Source organism: Vigna unguiculata, chromosome 10 (assembly GCF_037176805.1).
Source record: "Vigna unguiculata cultivar grain cowpea cultivar isolate G323 ecotype 2 chromosome 10, ASM3717680v1, whole genome shotgun sequence".
In the NCBI taxonomy this organism is placed as follows: domain Eukaryota; kingdom Viridiplantae; phylum Streptophyta; class Magnoliopsida; order Fabales; family Fabaceae; genus Vigna; species Vigna unguiculata.
Window position 1 is genome coordinate 53,339,601 of NC_140801.1, and position 15,628 is coordinate 53,355,228.

Below are 15,628 nucleotides of genomic sequence, written 5' to 3' on the forward strand. Positions count from 1 at the left end.
TTTCAAAATGCCATGAATCTAATCCTTGTAACCAAATTTGGTTAAGTTTATCTGATGTTTCAAGCGCATTTCATGATAGTATTTAAATTATTTACACTGTTTGATACATTTTTGTTTCAATGTTAACTTAAATACTATCATGAAATGTGCTTGAAACGTCAGATAAACTTAACAAAATTTGGTTAAAAGGACTAAATTCACGCATTTTGAAAGATGAAGGACTAAATTGATATAAAATTTTGATGAGGGACTAATTCCAAAATTCACTAAAACTAGAGGGACCAAAAACATATTTAATCCTATATTTTACCACTTTTCATTATCGATCATGATGTTACTACTAAGATGTTACTGAAGAGGTTATAAGCTATGTAAAACAGAAATAAAGTTCATACAGTCACAAATTCATACTCCAAATTTAGAAATATTGTCAATCTAAAATATTAGTTAAATTATTAAACTTCATAATTATTCTAAATACAAAAATAATAACCGAAAATAAATAGTAAAAAGAAAATCTCAATCCATTCTAATTCACAAGATCCAGCAATAATTAATATATATATATATATATATATATATATATAATTAGATAGTTTTTCTATCAACAATAAAAAATATATTAATAAGAAACATTGAGATGTTAACCATTTTACAAAAATATTAAATAGTAAAGGGTACATTAACAAGGATTACAGACAAAGAGATAGAATTCAAAATAACAAATAAACTCTTCAAATTTTTAAGCATTTTAGTAAAATCTTACAATTTGTCATCCAATCATAATCTTTTCCTTTACTCAATAAAAAGTTTTAAGTCTAACCGATCTTTACAAAACTAATATATTATAAATTCGTTTTATTTTTAGTAAGCTAAGATTTTCAATCATTATTTCATTATTAAATCATAAACTGTATACATATATTATATTAAATTTAAAGCATGAACCCAGTACATCGAGAGAAGAATGCCAGGGTGTTGTTTATTTCACAAATAATTCCACAACTATATATCTTGCAAGTTGCAGCTACATGCTCTAATATGCATAATATTGATGGTGTTATCTATAATTTGAAAGTATCATGCATGAAATCATAATCATTCTATTCATCAAACAGTAGTAGACTCTCCCTGATCATGAATAACAAGACATAACCTAATTCCAGAATTTAGATCAACCCACACACCAGAGCTAACTAGTAGAATTTTGGGATCAGACTCCTTTGATCATTTGTGGAGCTTCAGATGACTGCAAGAGAACCACTCTCAGGTTTTTCACTAGATCATTCATTGTTGCGTTGAATTTTTCACCCATCTGCGGTAATTGAAGCAAGATACAGTCTTAATAGCAGTTTGCAAAATCAATGCTCTCTAAATTTTTCTAACAAAGTTTTTTCTTTATAAGAGTCATGATGCTAGTGTACCTGAGCAACGATGCTGATGTCAAGAGTTGAACTTCCAAATGGCATTACACTGTTGCTGGTTGTGGAGAGATCAAGGGTATTAAGATAATCCAAAATTTTTATCAAAATGCCATTTTGTATCTTGCAGTGAATCCGGATTAGTACATCTTTTTTAAACACTCTTGCTTCCACTGTAGGGAGTGCTTCATTGGTTTTATAGCATTCATCAGATTTCGTTGCACCAGAGGTTGTCCCTTTATCATCACTACAAATAACGTTGGACCTCTGATGAACAAAAGACACCGACTCTACCCTTGTCCTCTTGCATTGTTCTTCTAGTTCTCTTACACGCTCTTTAAGTCGTTTCACATAAGTGATTGCTTCGCAAAGTATGGTTGCCTTGTCGATCTACACACTCCATAAAACATTCCATTGTTCAATTGTTTCTGTTTCTCAAATAGCATCACATATATAAACCTTCCACGTGAATGAAGGAAAACAACTTAAAAATGGCGTTTTCTATAAACTAAACTCAGTTAATGAATTATACAATAATAAAGTATGTGACATCACTCACTAACCTTCTTCAAACCAGGTATGGTGGCTGAAAGTGCAATGAATCTCTCTGTCAGTTCCCGTCTCCTTTTTCTCTCAGTCATTATATGGTCCAGTGTCTCTCCAGAACTTCTACCTTTTCTTGTTGCTGAGTTGGCCTTAGGTTCAATCTCATGTTTTTCTGAGACCCCTTTTGAGGGAAGACACGCGCCACCGCTCCCTGCGGCTACACCCTCTTGGTACGGCGGTTTTCCATCGTAGGTTTGGCAGGTAGCAGCAACTACGGTGGAGTCATTGAAAGATAGAATATACGCAGTTGGAGGAGAAGGGGCTGTGGCAGGTTTCTCTGGTGCATGTTGTGATGAGAACAGAAAGTTAGAGCTGTTGCTCTTCATCACAACGTTGCTGTTCTTGTTGCTGGTGAGGGTTGTGTAATCACTGCCACCATAGTTTGATCTGGTTTGAACCTTGGGAGAGTGAGTTTCACTGTCAGAAGAGAAAGCTGGTCGATGCATGATCTCCTCAAAGATCTGATCTTCATCATCCAGTGACTCAATCTTGTGGCTTTGGTTAAAGAAATCAAAATCTTGTATCTCCTATGAAACAAAATGCGCAAATTCAATCACCAATCTTTACATAAAAGTATGCAATATTAACACATATTTACTCTCTAATTAGTCTAAAGAATTGTGGAATATGATAAACATATATGTTACCATATCAGAAAACCAGTATTTTTGGCATGGCTCCCCCATTTGCAGTGGATGAACGGAGAAGAAAAGAAAGTGTAGATACAGACTTGGATTTGATTCTAGGGATTGAGAAGAGAATGGTGAATAATATAAATGGGAATGAGAATGACAGAAAACAAAAACTCGTTGAACATGCAACTTTTATTTCCACCGTTAGATTTCCATCGATTTCACGCAAGTGCTTATCATTTGGAAATCATCACGAGTAAGGACCACATGGTGGGACAGTGATGTTACCTACCACTTCATCTGTGTCTCTTCTAACGATGGTGACGCTTTTACAGAAACAAAGCAATAAACAAGATAATTAGCAGATACATAATTTCTGCAAGTTTGAGTAATTTTCTTTTGAAATTTGCCAATCTTGTGAAAACCTTGTTTTCTCTTATAACAACACCCTTTTGTTGGTTGTTTTGTATCATACATATTTTCATAATAGAAATGTTGAATGCCACCACTGAATAACACAGAAGAAGAATATGTATACCGGTTATTAACCATATTTATATGCTGAATGTTTTCTGTAAACGCTGCTTTGAAAACCTGCTATTCTTTAACACACGTCGTACATTCATGCCTTTTCTGCAAGACAATTCATACTATATAGCAGTTCCTTTTTTGTAATGTGTAGATACCTTTCACCTTTTAACCCTTTATGTTTTCTGAATATATATATATATATATATAGTTACGGATATATATGAATTTCTCTTTTTTCTTTTCTTCCTTCACTGCTGATATATTATTTTATTTCACTGCTATTTCTATATTCTACTGCATAAGGTGTGTATCAGTGACTTTTGGAAGGTTTATGCTGTTGTTCCGCGGTCAAAAATCAGAAAATAATTCATCATAAAGTAACTTTTGCTTAAACAGTACAATTAAAGTCTGAACATAAAGCATAAAAGAACACTGGTGAAGGGCCGAATTTCTCAGACACCAAACAAAGCAATCAAGGTGCAATCAACACCTGCTATGGGAACAATAATGAACAATGATGAAGCCACATCTTATTTTTGTTTGTACCCAGATGAAAAAAACAGTGAAATAGAATGAAAAAACAAAATAAGAACACGAGTGAGAGATGTGGTGGTAACTGGTATTATTGTTATACTGTTTTACATTATGTTGGTTAAATCTCAAATGATATGTAAATTAGTTAGACAAACTTTAGTTTATGTTTTAGTAAGAGATGATGATTCCTCTGCAATCTGCATAGTACCAGGAGAAAAAAGAAGTCATTGTTGGTCAAAATGAAAAAGGCATCGTTGTTGATGTTCTTCTTATCGGTTCTGCATTGCATGTTATGTGAAACCATCACCCCACAAGAATCAGCAACAAAAACTGTCATTTCAGTGTTGCAACTTCCAAGGTTTAGCCGTGCATGTATGTGTATGGATCCTTCCAACACAACCTTTCGGGCAAAGGAAAAATATTTGGTGAAATTAGACATCGATGAATATCCTGATAATTAACGAGTATTTTTAATAATGAATGAAATAATAGATTTAATTTATATATTATGAATTGGCTTTATTTCTAGTTGATATGGAATTTTCAACACACTCTCTCACATCAAGAAAATTTATTGGGATAGATTCTAACTTGACCTAATACCATGTTAAAAGTGAGTTTTAAGTCTAATTTAATAATTTCACAAAACTGACTTGTAAGGTGAGATTTGCACCTCACTTATATATTATTAATTGACCTTATCTCTAATCGATGTGAGAATTTCAACTGAATTAAAACTTATTTTAACAGAATTTGATATTTACTGTATCTATTATTCCACCTGAATTTAGAATATGTATATAAATGCAAATCTTACCTTACAAATCGATTATAGTTTAAAAATCACTCTCTATCTCTTGTAGTCGACGTGGATTTTGTACCGTGTTGGATCATGAAAAGAAAATCTCAAACTTTTTGGAGTTCTCACTCACTGCTCCCAAAGAGCATTACAATTCACACCTGTCCAATGAAAAAGTTATTAAAGCATCAAAATTTTGTCGTCTTACGCTGGAGGAGGTTTGTCCCGTCCTTTTAACATTCGCATTTGTCTTCTACGGAACATGGTATAAATCCAAGCATCGATTCACGTAAATTCCTTATTCTTTATTCGTGTAATTCTTTATTCTAAGATGTTTTTTTACAAGAAATCGTTCTTGTCGTGTAACTGTAACTGCGGATTCAATGACTGTACTTTAACTATCATAATAAATATTCACCAACCAGTTTTTTTCACGTTAGTTGGTAACTTATGTGTCAACAAATGGCTTTAGAGCTTCCAAAGGGGCTTCATTTCTTGAATCAACAATTTCATGTAAGTACATTGAAAAAACAAAAGCACGCTAAAAATTCACTTTTGTTTACTATGGATGAAAAGTAACCGATTATGTTTAAATATATATGTGGTTACTCGTAGTATAGGAAACTTATAAATGCAATACTTGTATTCCTTCACATTGCAAGGACGAATCGAGACTCTCATATGACTGTTCGATCTTTTGAGAGAGGATCATCAAGGAGATACAACACCAATAAATATGAGTCCAACTCACATATAAAGGATTAATACCGCTCTTAATTCAAAATTTTAAGACGATGGGTTTATAGGTTTTCATCGTTATATGGTACTCAACTTTTTCATTTCTACTCAACATAAGACTTATATTCACACTTGGATTCGCAACAAACAAAAATACTAAATCAAGACTCATACTCAATATTCAATTTTACCCTCTACATTCTTTGTCTGACCAACTTAAGTTGGTGTGATATTTCATTCTCTCTTCATATTATTTATGGAAACAAAATTTATTATTTTGTTGGTCTATGGATGATTTGGTACATCTTGTTTCGAAATTTATAAAATAATTGATTTGTGTTTGTGATTGATAAGTGATGTTCATGTCATAATGAATTGAGAGTTAGTTTTTTTTTCTTCTTTTTCATTGTGACTCAATGAATATCTTAATCTTTATATAAATAAGATTGTGTCATGAGAAGATAAAAATAGCCGCAATGTTTGAAGGTGAAATAACACTACAAAACAAATGTATTAAAATAGTAAAATCATATTAGATTTAAGATTTTAGCATTATCTTATTTCAATGAAATGTTATATAAAAGATATGTCTATTTTATTGTCCGATTTTAGGAACATCAACCACATTCATGGTCGCACTCCCTCACATAAAAAGAACTAAAACAGCAACCGCACAATGGGCCTGGGCTTGGGCCTGGGTTACTTTAAGGTGAAGGATAGCCGGCCTATTTGTTTGGGTACTTTTGTTAGAACTTTTTGAATATGGGGCCTACCAATAGTACACACTTAATATATATATATATATATATATATATATTAATTACGTAATTCTTTAATTTAGAAAGTTATGTAAAAAAATAGAGTAAGAGTAGATAGTATAGATGCGGAAAAACAATGGCACTTACATTTTATCATGAACAATCATCTCTGCGAAATTTATTGGATGTTGACTTATATGATACTAATAATAATTTTTATCATACATATTAAAATAGGTTTAATTAAAATCCAACTCGATGATATATAATTAATTTATAAGGTAAAATTTGTATTTTTTTTATAAATTATATATTTATATATTATGAATTAATCGTATAAGTAATCCAGAAATGATTTCCGATACTAATCACTTATGTGAAATTTTGGACTACATTTAAAAGAAAATTAAATCTCAACAGAATAACATTTTGCCAGTTGAAAATCGTAAAAAAAAATGACAATTTGAATAAAACGAATTCAATTAATTACGATTAGTTTTTGTTTGGGTCAATAGAATTCACTGATTTGTAAATACACAAAAAATACTTTTATAACATATTGTTTTATTTCAAAAAAACGACACAATCTTGTATTGAAAAGGGTAAAGATTTTAAGATGTTTAAATAAACTAAAACATTTTATTTTAAATTACAAAATGAGAGTGACATGAATAAGTGTTAGGATTTAGCGTTTATCAGTAGATCAAAAGAAAAGATATAGTTATTAGTCAAAGTGCAATTCTTTCTACTTAAGAGTGTAACAATTCAATTGACATAATTTGATTGTGACCCGGTCCACTCCATTTCTGCCACGAAAATTTATTTAAGAAGTTTATATTGCGAAATAAATGGCAATAAAAAAAGAGAAAAGAGAAGTGAAAAGAAGAATGAGGTTTGTTTGAGTTTGGAATTGGTTTTTTTGATGAAAAGGACGAAAGATGGAACACACAAAAAGGTTGCATTATTTGGGCAAAAGCTGAGAATTGGAACAGAGGCATGAAAGTTGGAAGAAAGAGATAGAAGCTTACACCAATTGGCATAGCACTCGAGTACGAAAATGATAAAGATATCATTGAAACACACTTTGTTTGTCTCTTCTTCTTGGGATTGTGTAACACACTTTCTCTCTCTCTCTCTCTCTTTCTTTTGCAAAATCCGAACGCATTCTTACTCGTTACTCCATGCAACTGCAATTGCAATGCCAAATCTCTTGGTCCAAAGAATGAGCACAGTGCAGAACACAAAAAACTTGGCGTGCTTCCTCTTCAACTTCTTTACTCTCTTCAAAACTTAACTTCACTTTCTCCGATTACGCTCGCACACACGCCCATGCTTCCCCTCTTTATGCTCCATTCACCGACATTCTTTCCATTTCACAGGCAATGTTTACTCCCACTATTCTATCATTCTTAAATTATTATTTATGTATCGTCTAAATTTAATTTAACTTTACAAAATTGACTTTTAGTTCATATTTGAATTCATTTATACGCGATAAATTGATTTTATCTTTAAGTTGATGTAAAATTTTTGATACATATTAGTACAGCGAAGCGTTTTAACATCCGTTATTTTCAACATTTTACTTCGATGTTTAAACCGAAACATATCAAAGTAAGTTTAGAAAGAAGGATCTTGAAAGTCTTCAAAGCCTATAATTGAACAAATAATTTCAAAAATATCACTAAACTTTAAAAGACTTCGTTTTTTATTGAAACGGAAGCCTATTAAGCAATTTCAAATGCATTTTTTGTTCTAGTGACATCTCTATCACACCTATACATATACATCTCAAATATAAAAGTAAATATTAACAAATGGTACGATGATAGTTCAATAACATATGAAACACTAAATCTAACAAACAAAAAATCTCGTTAAATAGTTTCTAATTTATAAATTTAAAATCTGAAATTTAAATCTAGTTAAATTTTACAAAACTTGTAAAATGAGATTTACACTTATTTATGTACCATGAATTCGTCTTGTTTCCAACTTTACACAAGACTTCCAATAATTTTTTAAAGAAAAATAATATTTTAACTCACTTTTTTTAGCAACTTTTAACCTATTACTTCAATCATTATTAGATCATCCTTTTTTATTCTTTTTAATGATGTGATGTGATGATCTAATGGTGATTGAAGTGGTAGATTAAAAATGGATCAAAAAAAGTGGGTTAAAGTATAATTGTCGTTTCCTAAATCTGTCAAACAAAAGTTTTATTTATTTTTTTACCATAAACTTGGAAAACCAATCTGGTTTAGTTTTGGAGGTCTGCATATTTCTGTAATCAGTTGAAAGATTGAAAGGAAGTGAAGAGAAAAGATGATGTAATGAAATAAAAGACCATACTTCACTCTTTTCTTTGTATTTCATATTATTATAAGAGTATGAGTATTGCCACTAGCAAAAGGGTTACCTTGGGAAAGGTATAAAACTATGTGTTTGTGTGTGTGTGAGACCGAGAGAGTTGAGTTATGTTGATTCTTTTGCATGGATCGTTGAGAAAGGCACATTTTTAAAGAGATTGACTTGTGATTTTTGAGACTGAACTAAGAAGAAACGAAGGTGAGAGAAAGAGTTTACCAAAAATTGCGAAACTCAGTGTTTGCACTGTGCAGATTGCATAGATCCAACCCAAAGATTTTACTATATAAGAAAACAATCACTGTTCATCCATCAACAATCCATCGTTCATCACTTTGCATGCATTTGTTCATACCATTTTCAAGCTCGCTTTTCAAGTTTTCCCCACGTGAAGTTGACGAGGGCATTTATGCAAAAACAAAAGAGTGGAGAGGTTCGATTTTTATAATAGAAGAGTGTTTCTAAAAGTTTTGAGACAAACACTTTGTACATTGTTCTGACTTTTGTATATTATGCTCTAACTTTACTTTTGAAAGAAGAAAAAAAAAGTAATCTTTTCGCTTTAACTAAGCATCATTCGTCTTCAAATTACTTATTCTTTAAAGTTATTCTCAAAAGTTTCAATTAGTTTATTACAATATTTTAATGGGTGAAAGGACTGTAGTATTTATTACTTAACTCAAAAAAGTTTTACACTCATTTCATATTTACTATATTATCATTCAATTTTTATTTTCTTTATTAATATAAAATTTTATTTTTTTAATAATTATTTTATCTCTAAAAATAGATTGTCAAAGTACTTATTTTGATGTCAAAAAATCGTTTTTCTTAATCAAAATTACTTACAAATTAACAGTATTCTTCGTTTTTTCAGAATATATAATCGCAGTAAAAGTACCAGGTTAATCTATTAAAAGAAAATAGAACAAGAAAATGAAAATTAAAAATCACTTTCTGATTGTAGATTTATTATTCTCTTGAGTTTAGCTTAATTTGACTATACCATTGAGTACGGACGGGAATAGAGAGATATATAAGATAAGCAGATCGTGTATATTTACGGATTTATCGTATTTTTTTAAGTTAAAAATAATTTTTTAAAATTCAAATAAAAATTACCAATATAAAATAAAAAAAAATTAATCTCATATTATTAAAAATATTAAAGATCGAAAACATATGTTTTCAATAAATATTACAATAATCTTTTTAAAAAGTACCATATATACTTCCGTAACACTCCTTAAAAAAATTATTTTTTTTGTCTATTTTATTTCGAATATTTTTTCTTTTGTTGTGAAAAAAAATTGTAAGAAATTGCTACCAATTTTCTTGTAAAATATTTTGTATAAAACACTTTTCGTAACAATTTTTGTAAGAAATACTTGTAAATTTTATAATTTTTTAAAAAAATATTATCCACGAAGAAATTACATATCAATTAAAATTCTTAAAAAAAGGCAAAATAAAATTTTTTATTACAAATTCTTTTAACAAATTTGAAAAAAAATTCAATATATGAAAATTTCTACTAACGTAATTAACTCTTAATAAATTTATAATTTAGTACATACATGAATTATATTTTATACCTTTTTTTCTTTTTATATTTTACCTAAACCTAGTTTAAAAATTTACATTCATTGTGATCTAAAAATAAAAAAATAAAATAAAAACCTTTATAAATATTTTATTAAAATTAATTAAACTATTGCATTCTTTATTTTTCCTATGTTAAATCTTATAAACACTGGTTGTTATATATATATATATATATATATATATATATATATATATATATATATATATATATATATATATATATATATATATATATATTATTAAACATTGCTGATTGTTGTCACACTATAAATATTTTCTGTCCTATAAGTATAATATTTATTTATCACACATTGAAGTAAAAAGGTGACTTGGTAAATCACATAAAAAGCTTTATGCATATCACTAATTAGGGTACCATTCTGCATGTATCTAAATGTGATTGGAGAAAGAGAAAATAAATGCAACTAAGATACGAAGAAAGGTAATAAAAAATATATTGCGAAGGGTATTTTAATTGAGGAAATCTGAATCTGAAATGAAAGTGGAAATCAAATCCGAAATCTTGGTGCATTAATTGTTTGCAATGCTATCATCTGCTTCTTCCCATCTATTCCATCACCTATGCATAATTGCTTCTTGACCTTTGAAAGACATCTTCATGACATCATGCACAGATCATAATGCAAAATCTCATCATCTTCATCGTGCATGCTGTTTGTTTTTCAACATTTTTTCTGTAAAGCTATTATACTATTTACAATTCTTTATTCATTTCTTTTCCTGCATAATATATCATAAATGTTACTACGAGAAAAGACCAATGAAAACAAACCGTACCAGAAGAAGAAGAAGAATAATTATGACAAAGTTTGAATTAATCAGCACGAGGAAAGTTAAAAATTATGGAAAGTTTGAAGTTATATACACGAGGGTACTAATGGTTGCTTTGCTGAGAGAGGTGTTTCTGGTTTCCCCTGTGGTTATTTCGATGAACTACGTGAAGTGATAAAACTGATAAAAAAGAAAGGATTTGCACAGTCAATCATGTTTTGCAATTTTGCAGTCAAACAATCTTTTCCTTGACGACACTGTGACGCTCCTCCACTCATCTCTCATGTAACAAAAAAAACACTGTCATCGTTCTTTTACTAGGAGAGATCTCATGTAAAAAAAAACATCTTTGTTTCTCATACAACATGCATTAAGATTTCAAGGATCGATCACTAGTTCTAGAACCTTTGTTTTCCACTCAACAGTAGATTAATTACGATCCATACGAAGTATTGTTGTATTTCGTTACAATTTTGTCACTACAAGTTAAAGAAAAAGAATTTACATTTTGAAAACGTGAAAATGTGAAGAATAAAGAAAGGGTGAAGGGGCCCGTGCTATATTAGGTGTGTTGTGTTAAGGGACCTTCTGAAAGGGTGTGTATCCCTACAGTACAGCCTACAGCCAGCCTAGGAAAGACAAACATGTAGATACGAGGGATTACAGTCTTTTCAGATTTCACACCAATATCTATCTACACAAATCTACAATTTTTTTTTTCTTTTTGCTTAAATTTAACATTTTTAATAATTTTCGAACCAATTTTCTTCGACCCAATATAAATATCTCGTTCCCCTCTGTAGGGGCCACGACCACCTTTGATCCGAAAAGTCTAACTCCCATACTTATGACGATGAACGACGAAATCTACTTACACGCGCCAACCACCACCGTCGCCGCCGCTAACTTTTTCCCTCCGAAACCCGAAACGGTGTCGTTGCGGACGGTGGGGTCATCGCGGGAGCTGCGCTACGAAACGGGGCTGGAAGGGATCGCCGCGGTGGTTGGAGAACACGTTCTTTTCGGGACGTCGTCGTCGTCGACGTTGCATGCTCCGGAGACGCCGAAGAAAACGGCTGGGGTGTCGGCGAGCAAGAGTTACCGGGGGGTGCGGAAGAGACCGTGGGGGAGGTGGTCGGCGGAGATACGCGACCGGATCGGGCGGTGCCGCCACTGGCTGGGGACGTTCGACACCGCGGAGGAAGCGGCGCGTGCGTACGACGCGGCGGCGAGAAGACTCAGAGGCGCGAAGGCGAGGACCAACTTCAAGATACCCTCGGTGTTGCCTCTTTCTCCGTCGTCGGAAGGTGGTGTTGTGAAGCCGAAAGCCGCGCGCAATAACGCTAGGAAGTGTTCTTCTGTGGAGCAATTGTTCAGTGGTGTGCCTCAGGTTCGAAGAAACGATGGTGGTGGTGAGAATGTGAACGTGAACGTGGAGGTGGAGGTGAATTTGAAGCTGGGTGTGAGGAACAGTAGAATGGTTATTTAGGTTAAATAGTTGAATGTTTGTGTTGTACAAATTCTGTGTCTCGTTCTTGTTCTTCTTACGTTTCTCTCTGTTTTGTAAAACCGTGTAAGCAATGTTGGTTGAATGGGAAGAGCTTTGTTTTTTTAAGGAATGAATGTTGGAATAGAATCTAAACTGACTTAACTATGAACACGCAATCTTTATGTCTATTACATACATTTGAATGTCTTAATATAGAAACTAATAATTGTCTCTGTGAGGGTTTAACTCTTTCATGAAAAGAGTAAATTTTTTTTTTGAATGCAACTGAGATTGTTACAGATGATGATCATAGTCTGGTTCTGGTTTGGTTGGAAGCAAAGGTGCGTGTTGTTGGGTGTACGATGATGTTTGCATATTATTATGTATTATTATTGTTGTTATTATAATAATGTTTTAGTTTTTTGAAGTTATAATAATTGTACTTTTTACATAGTGGATGTGAAATGATGGAGATCTGGTATTTTGTCGCAAAAAGAAGAGTACAAGTGAGAGTTCTATTCCTGGAGTTGTGAATGGCAGTGGCAGTTGCAGAAGGAGAGAAACTTCTTGAGGTCAGATCGAAGGAGAGATTCAAAAAATATGGTGCCAGTACTACGTAGCCACTTCTTTTTCGAAAAAAATTGAACAAATTAAATTATTATTATTGTTTTCGGAAATATCATGGTATCTTTGGTTTAGCAAAGAAAAGAAAAAAAGAAGATAGAGAAAAAATAAATGAAGAGTCTTTTGGTTTTTTAAGTTCTTTAGCATAGAGAAATTAAAGATATTCATATTAAAAAATAATTAAAATTCATTTCAAAGGCAATAGAAGAATATTCAGAGGCCATATTTTCATCTGGAAAAATATTTTGTCGATATTGATACAATAAAATAAAATATTCTGATAATAACCTAATAATTTATGAGATTATTGTAATTTGTAGGTGTGGGTAAAAATTTAATTTTCTTGATCCAATCCATTTTTGTTCCAATCCACTCCATTTATAATTCATTTTATTAAAAATCTAATCCATTTAAAATCCATTTAATGGATATGGATTCCAATCTAATTTACATTTTATATATCTTATGGATTGGATATCCATTTTATAAATCAAGATTTTTAAATATGGATAATCCAAAAAATCCAATCCAAATTTTCAATTTAAATTTTTAGTTGGGTTAAACTAAAAGTTGAGATGAACTATGCTATATTCAGACTTGGATAGGCCTTGCTTGGCGATCTATACGGATCGGACAGGCCCGACAACCATAAGAGGTTGGGCGGACCTAAAGATATGAACGAGATAGGCGGGCCCGACAAATCGAACGAGTCGATCAGGCCCAATGACCTGATGAGTCACGCGGACCCGAAAACCCGAACGGACCAAGCAGAACCAATGACGAAAACAAGTCAGGCAGCCCAAAGACCCGAACGAGTCAGGCAGGCCCAAAAACCTGAACAGGCCTGACAACCCGAACGGGCCCGAAGACCCGGATGGGCCGGACGACCTGGCGATCCGGATGGGCCTGACGAGCCTGACGACCTACACGGGCCTTACGACCCGAATGGCACGATGACACGAACGAGCCCTACGACCCGAACGGGCCCTACGACCTAGACGGGCTCGACGTCCCGGACGGACCCTACGACCCGGATGGGCCCGACGACTCAGACGGGCCTGATGACCTTGACGTACCTAACGACCTAGACGGCCCCACGATTCGAACGGGCCCGACTACCTGATTGGGCCCGACTATTGGGTCGTCTGGCCCGTCTGGGTCATTGGGCCCATTCGGGTCGTCCGTCGTCGAGCATGTTTGTGTTTTCGGGCCCGTTCGGGTTGTCCGGCCCGTTCGGGTCATCGGGCCCGTCTGGGTCTTTCGGGTCGTCGGGCCCGTCTGGATCGTCCGGGTTGTCGGGTTCGTCTGAGTCGTTGATCCCATCCGAGTCATTCGAGCCTTAATGACACAAGTTTTAAGAAATTCAATTTAAATTTCTTTTATTAAAAATGGATTCTGGATTTTAAACTTGATCCAAATATTTGGATTGGATTTAAATCTTGATCCAAATATTTGGATGTGGATTCTAAAAAAATCCAAACTACTTTTGCTAAAAAAATGGATTTGGGTCAAAAATCTAATCCAATTATTTGGATATAAAATATCCAATCCATGCCACCCCTAGTAATTTGATTGCAAGGTCAACATAAGGTATTATTATGATCATTTTCGTCCTTATTTTTAATCAATTTGATTTTAGTGTCAATTGTAGATTATTCAGTTCTCCAAATAATACATAAATATATCAGAAAAATGTAACATTAATAATTGTGAATAAATTCACTTGAATAAAAGTATATGGTTGGTGAAATTTAATTTTTATACTGAATGACTTATATGTAGTATTATTTTATTTATTACAATAAGTTCTTGTTATATTGTTCAACTTGTTATGTTACCCACTAACAAATACGATTAGTTGCTTTCTTTTTAATAATACGTGAAAGCATCATAAATTCCAAAGTCAGAAATTGAAAAAGACATCATTATCTTGAAACATACGTCATCTCTATATATACAAAAAAAATAATTTTTTGATTATTAAATTTTAATAATATCTTTTTTTATAATTTTAGATGTTATTTTTTAAGTAATTTTTTATTTTTTTAGTTTTCCATTTTTAAATATTGTAAAATTACTTAGAAGATATTATCTCATGTGATAAGAGAACATTATCAAAATTTAATAGTCAAAATATTATTATCTACATAGAAAAGGAGGAAAAGTACGTAACTATGAAAAAAATATAAGTTGATTTAATTTTTTTTTACTCATACTGATTTTTAGGTGTATTGGATTTGAATAATTACGTGTTTTTCAAAATATATAAAAATTTTATAAAAAAACTTTACAATTTTTTCTAAGAAAAAAAATAAGAAAAAAATTAAGTGAAAGACATTATAATAATTTCATCCTAATAAAAGTTATATAAAATGATTTATAATTTTTTTGAAAAATTTTTATATTAACCAATAAATATTATTGTTAGATGTTTGTCGATCTAAGTCTTAAAATATAAAATCACATTAAATATAATTATATGTTATATATATATATATAAGTATTTTTCTGCTATAATAAAAGTTAAATGAAAAATACGACTATATCAAGAATTTTAATAAAATAGTAAATAAAATTGATTATTTCACCACCAACCAATACAATTCAGACTTTTTATAAAATTTTTAATTGCCTTAAACTTTTGTTTTACGTTAAATTTGAAGATAAAATGAATATTTTTTTGATATATTAAAATGAAACACTCAATTATTTAAATATTTTATTTGATG

At 31.7% G+C, this 15,628-nt stretch overlaps 2 protein-coding genes across 2 annotated transcripts; one reads left to right on the top strand and one right to left on the bottom strand.

Annotated features, from left to right (window-relative positions):
• Positions 1–947: 947 nt before the first annotated feature.
• LOC114166803 (transcription factor bHLH25-like) lies at positions 948–2,818 on the bottom strand. Its single transcript, XM_028051641.2, has 4 exons — positions 2,675–2,818; positions 1,985–2,554; positions 1,425–1,811; positions 948–1,315 (listed from the first exon to the last, which is right to left on the bottom strand). The coding sequence occupies exons 1-4, from the start codon at positions 2,711–2,713 to the stop codon at positions 1,214–1,216; spliced, it is 1,098 nt and encodes a 365-aa protein (XP_027907442.2). The 5' UTR covers positions 2,714–2,818; the 3' UTR covers positions 948–1,213.
• An 8,606-nt stretch (positions 2,819–11,424) lies between these two features.
• On the top strand, positions 11,425–12,401 carry LOC114166811 (ethylene-responsive transcription factor ERF084-like). Its single transcript, XM_028051650.2, has one exon. It carries the CDS (start codon positions 11,634–11,636, stop codon positions 12,273–12,275), a length of 642 nt encoding a protein of 213 aa, XP_027907451.1. The 5' UTR covers positions 11,425–11,633; the 3' UTR covers positions 12,276–12,401.
• The last annotated feature ends 3,227 nt before the right edge of the window (positions 12,402–15,628 follow it).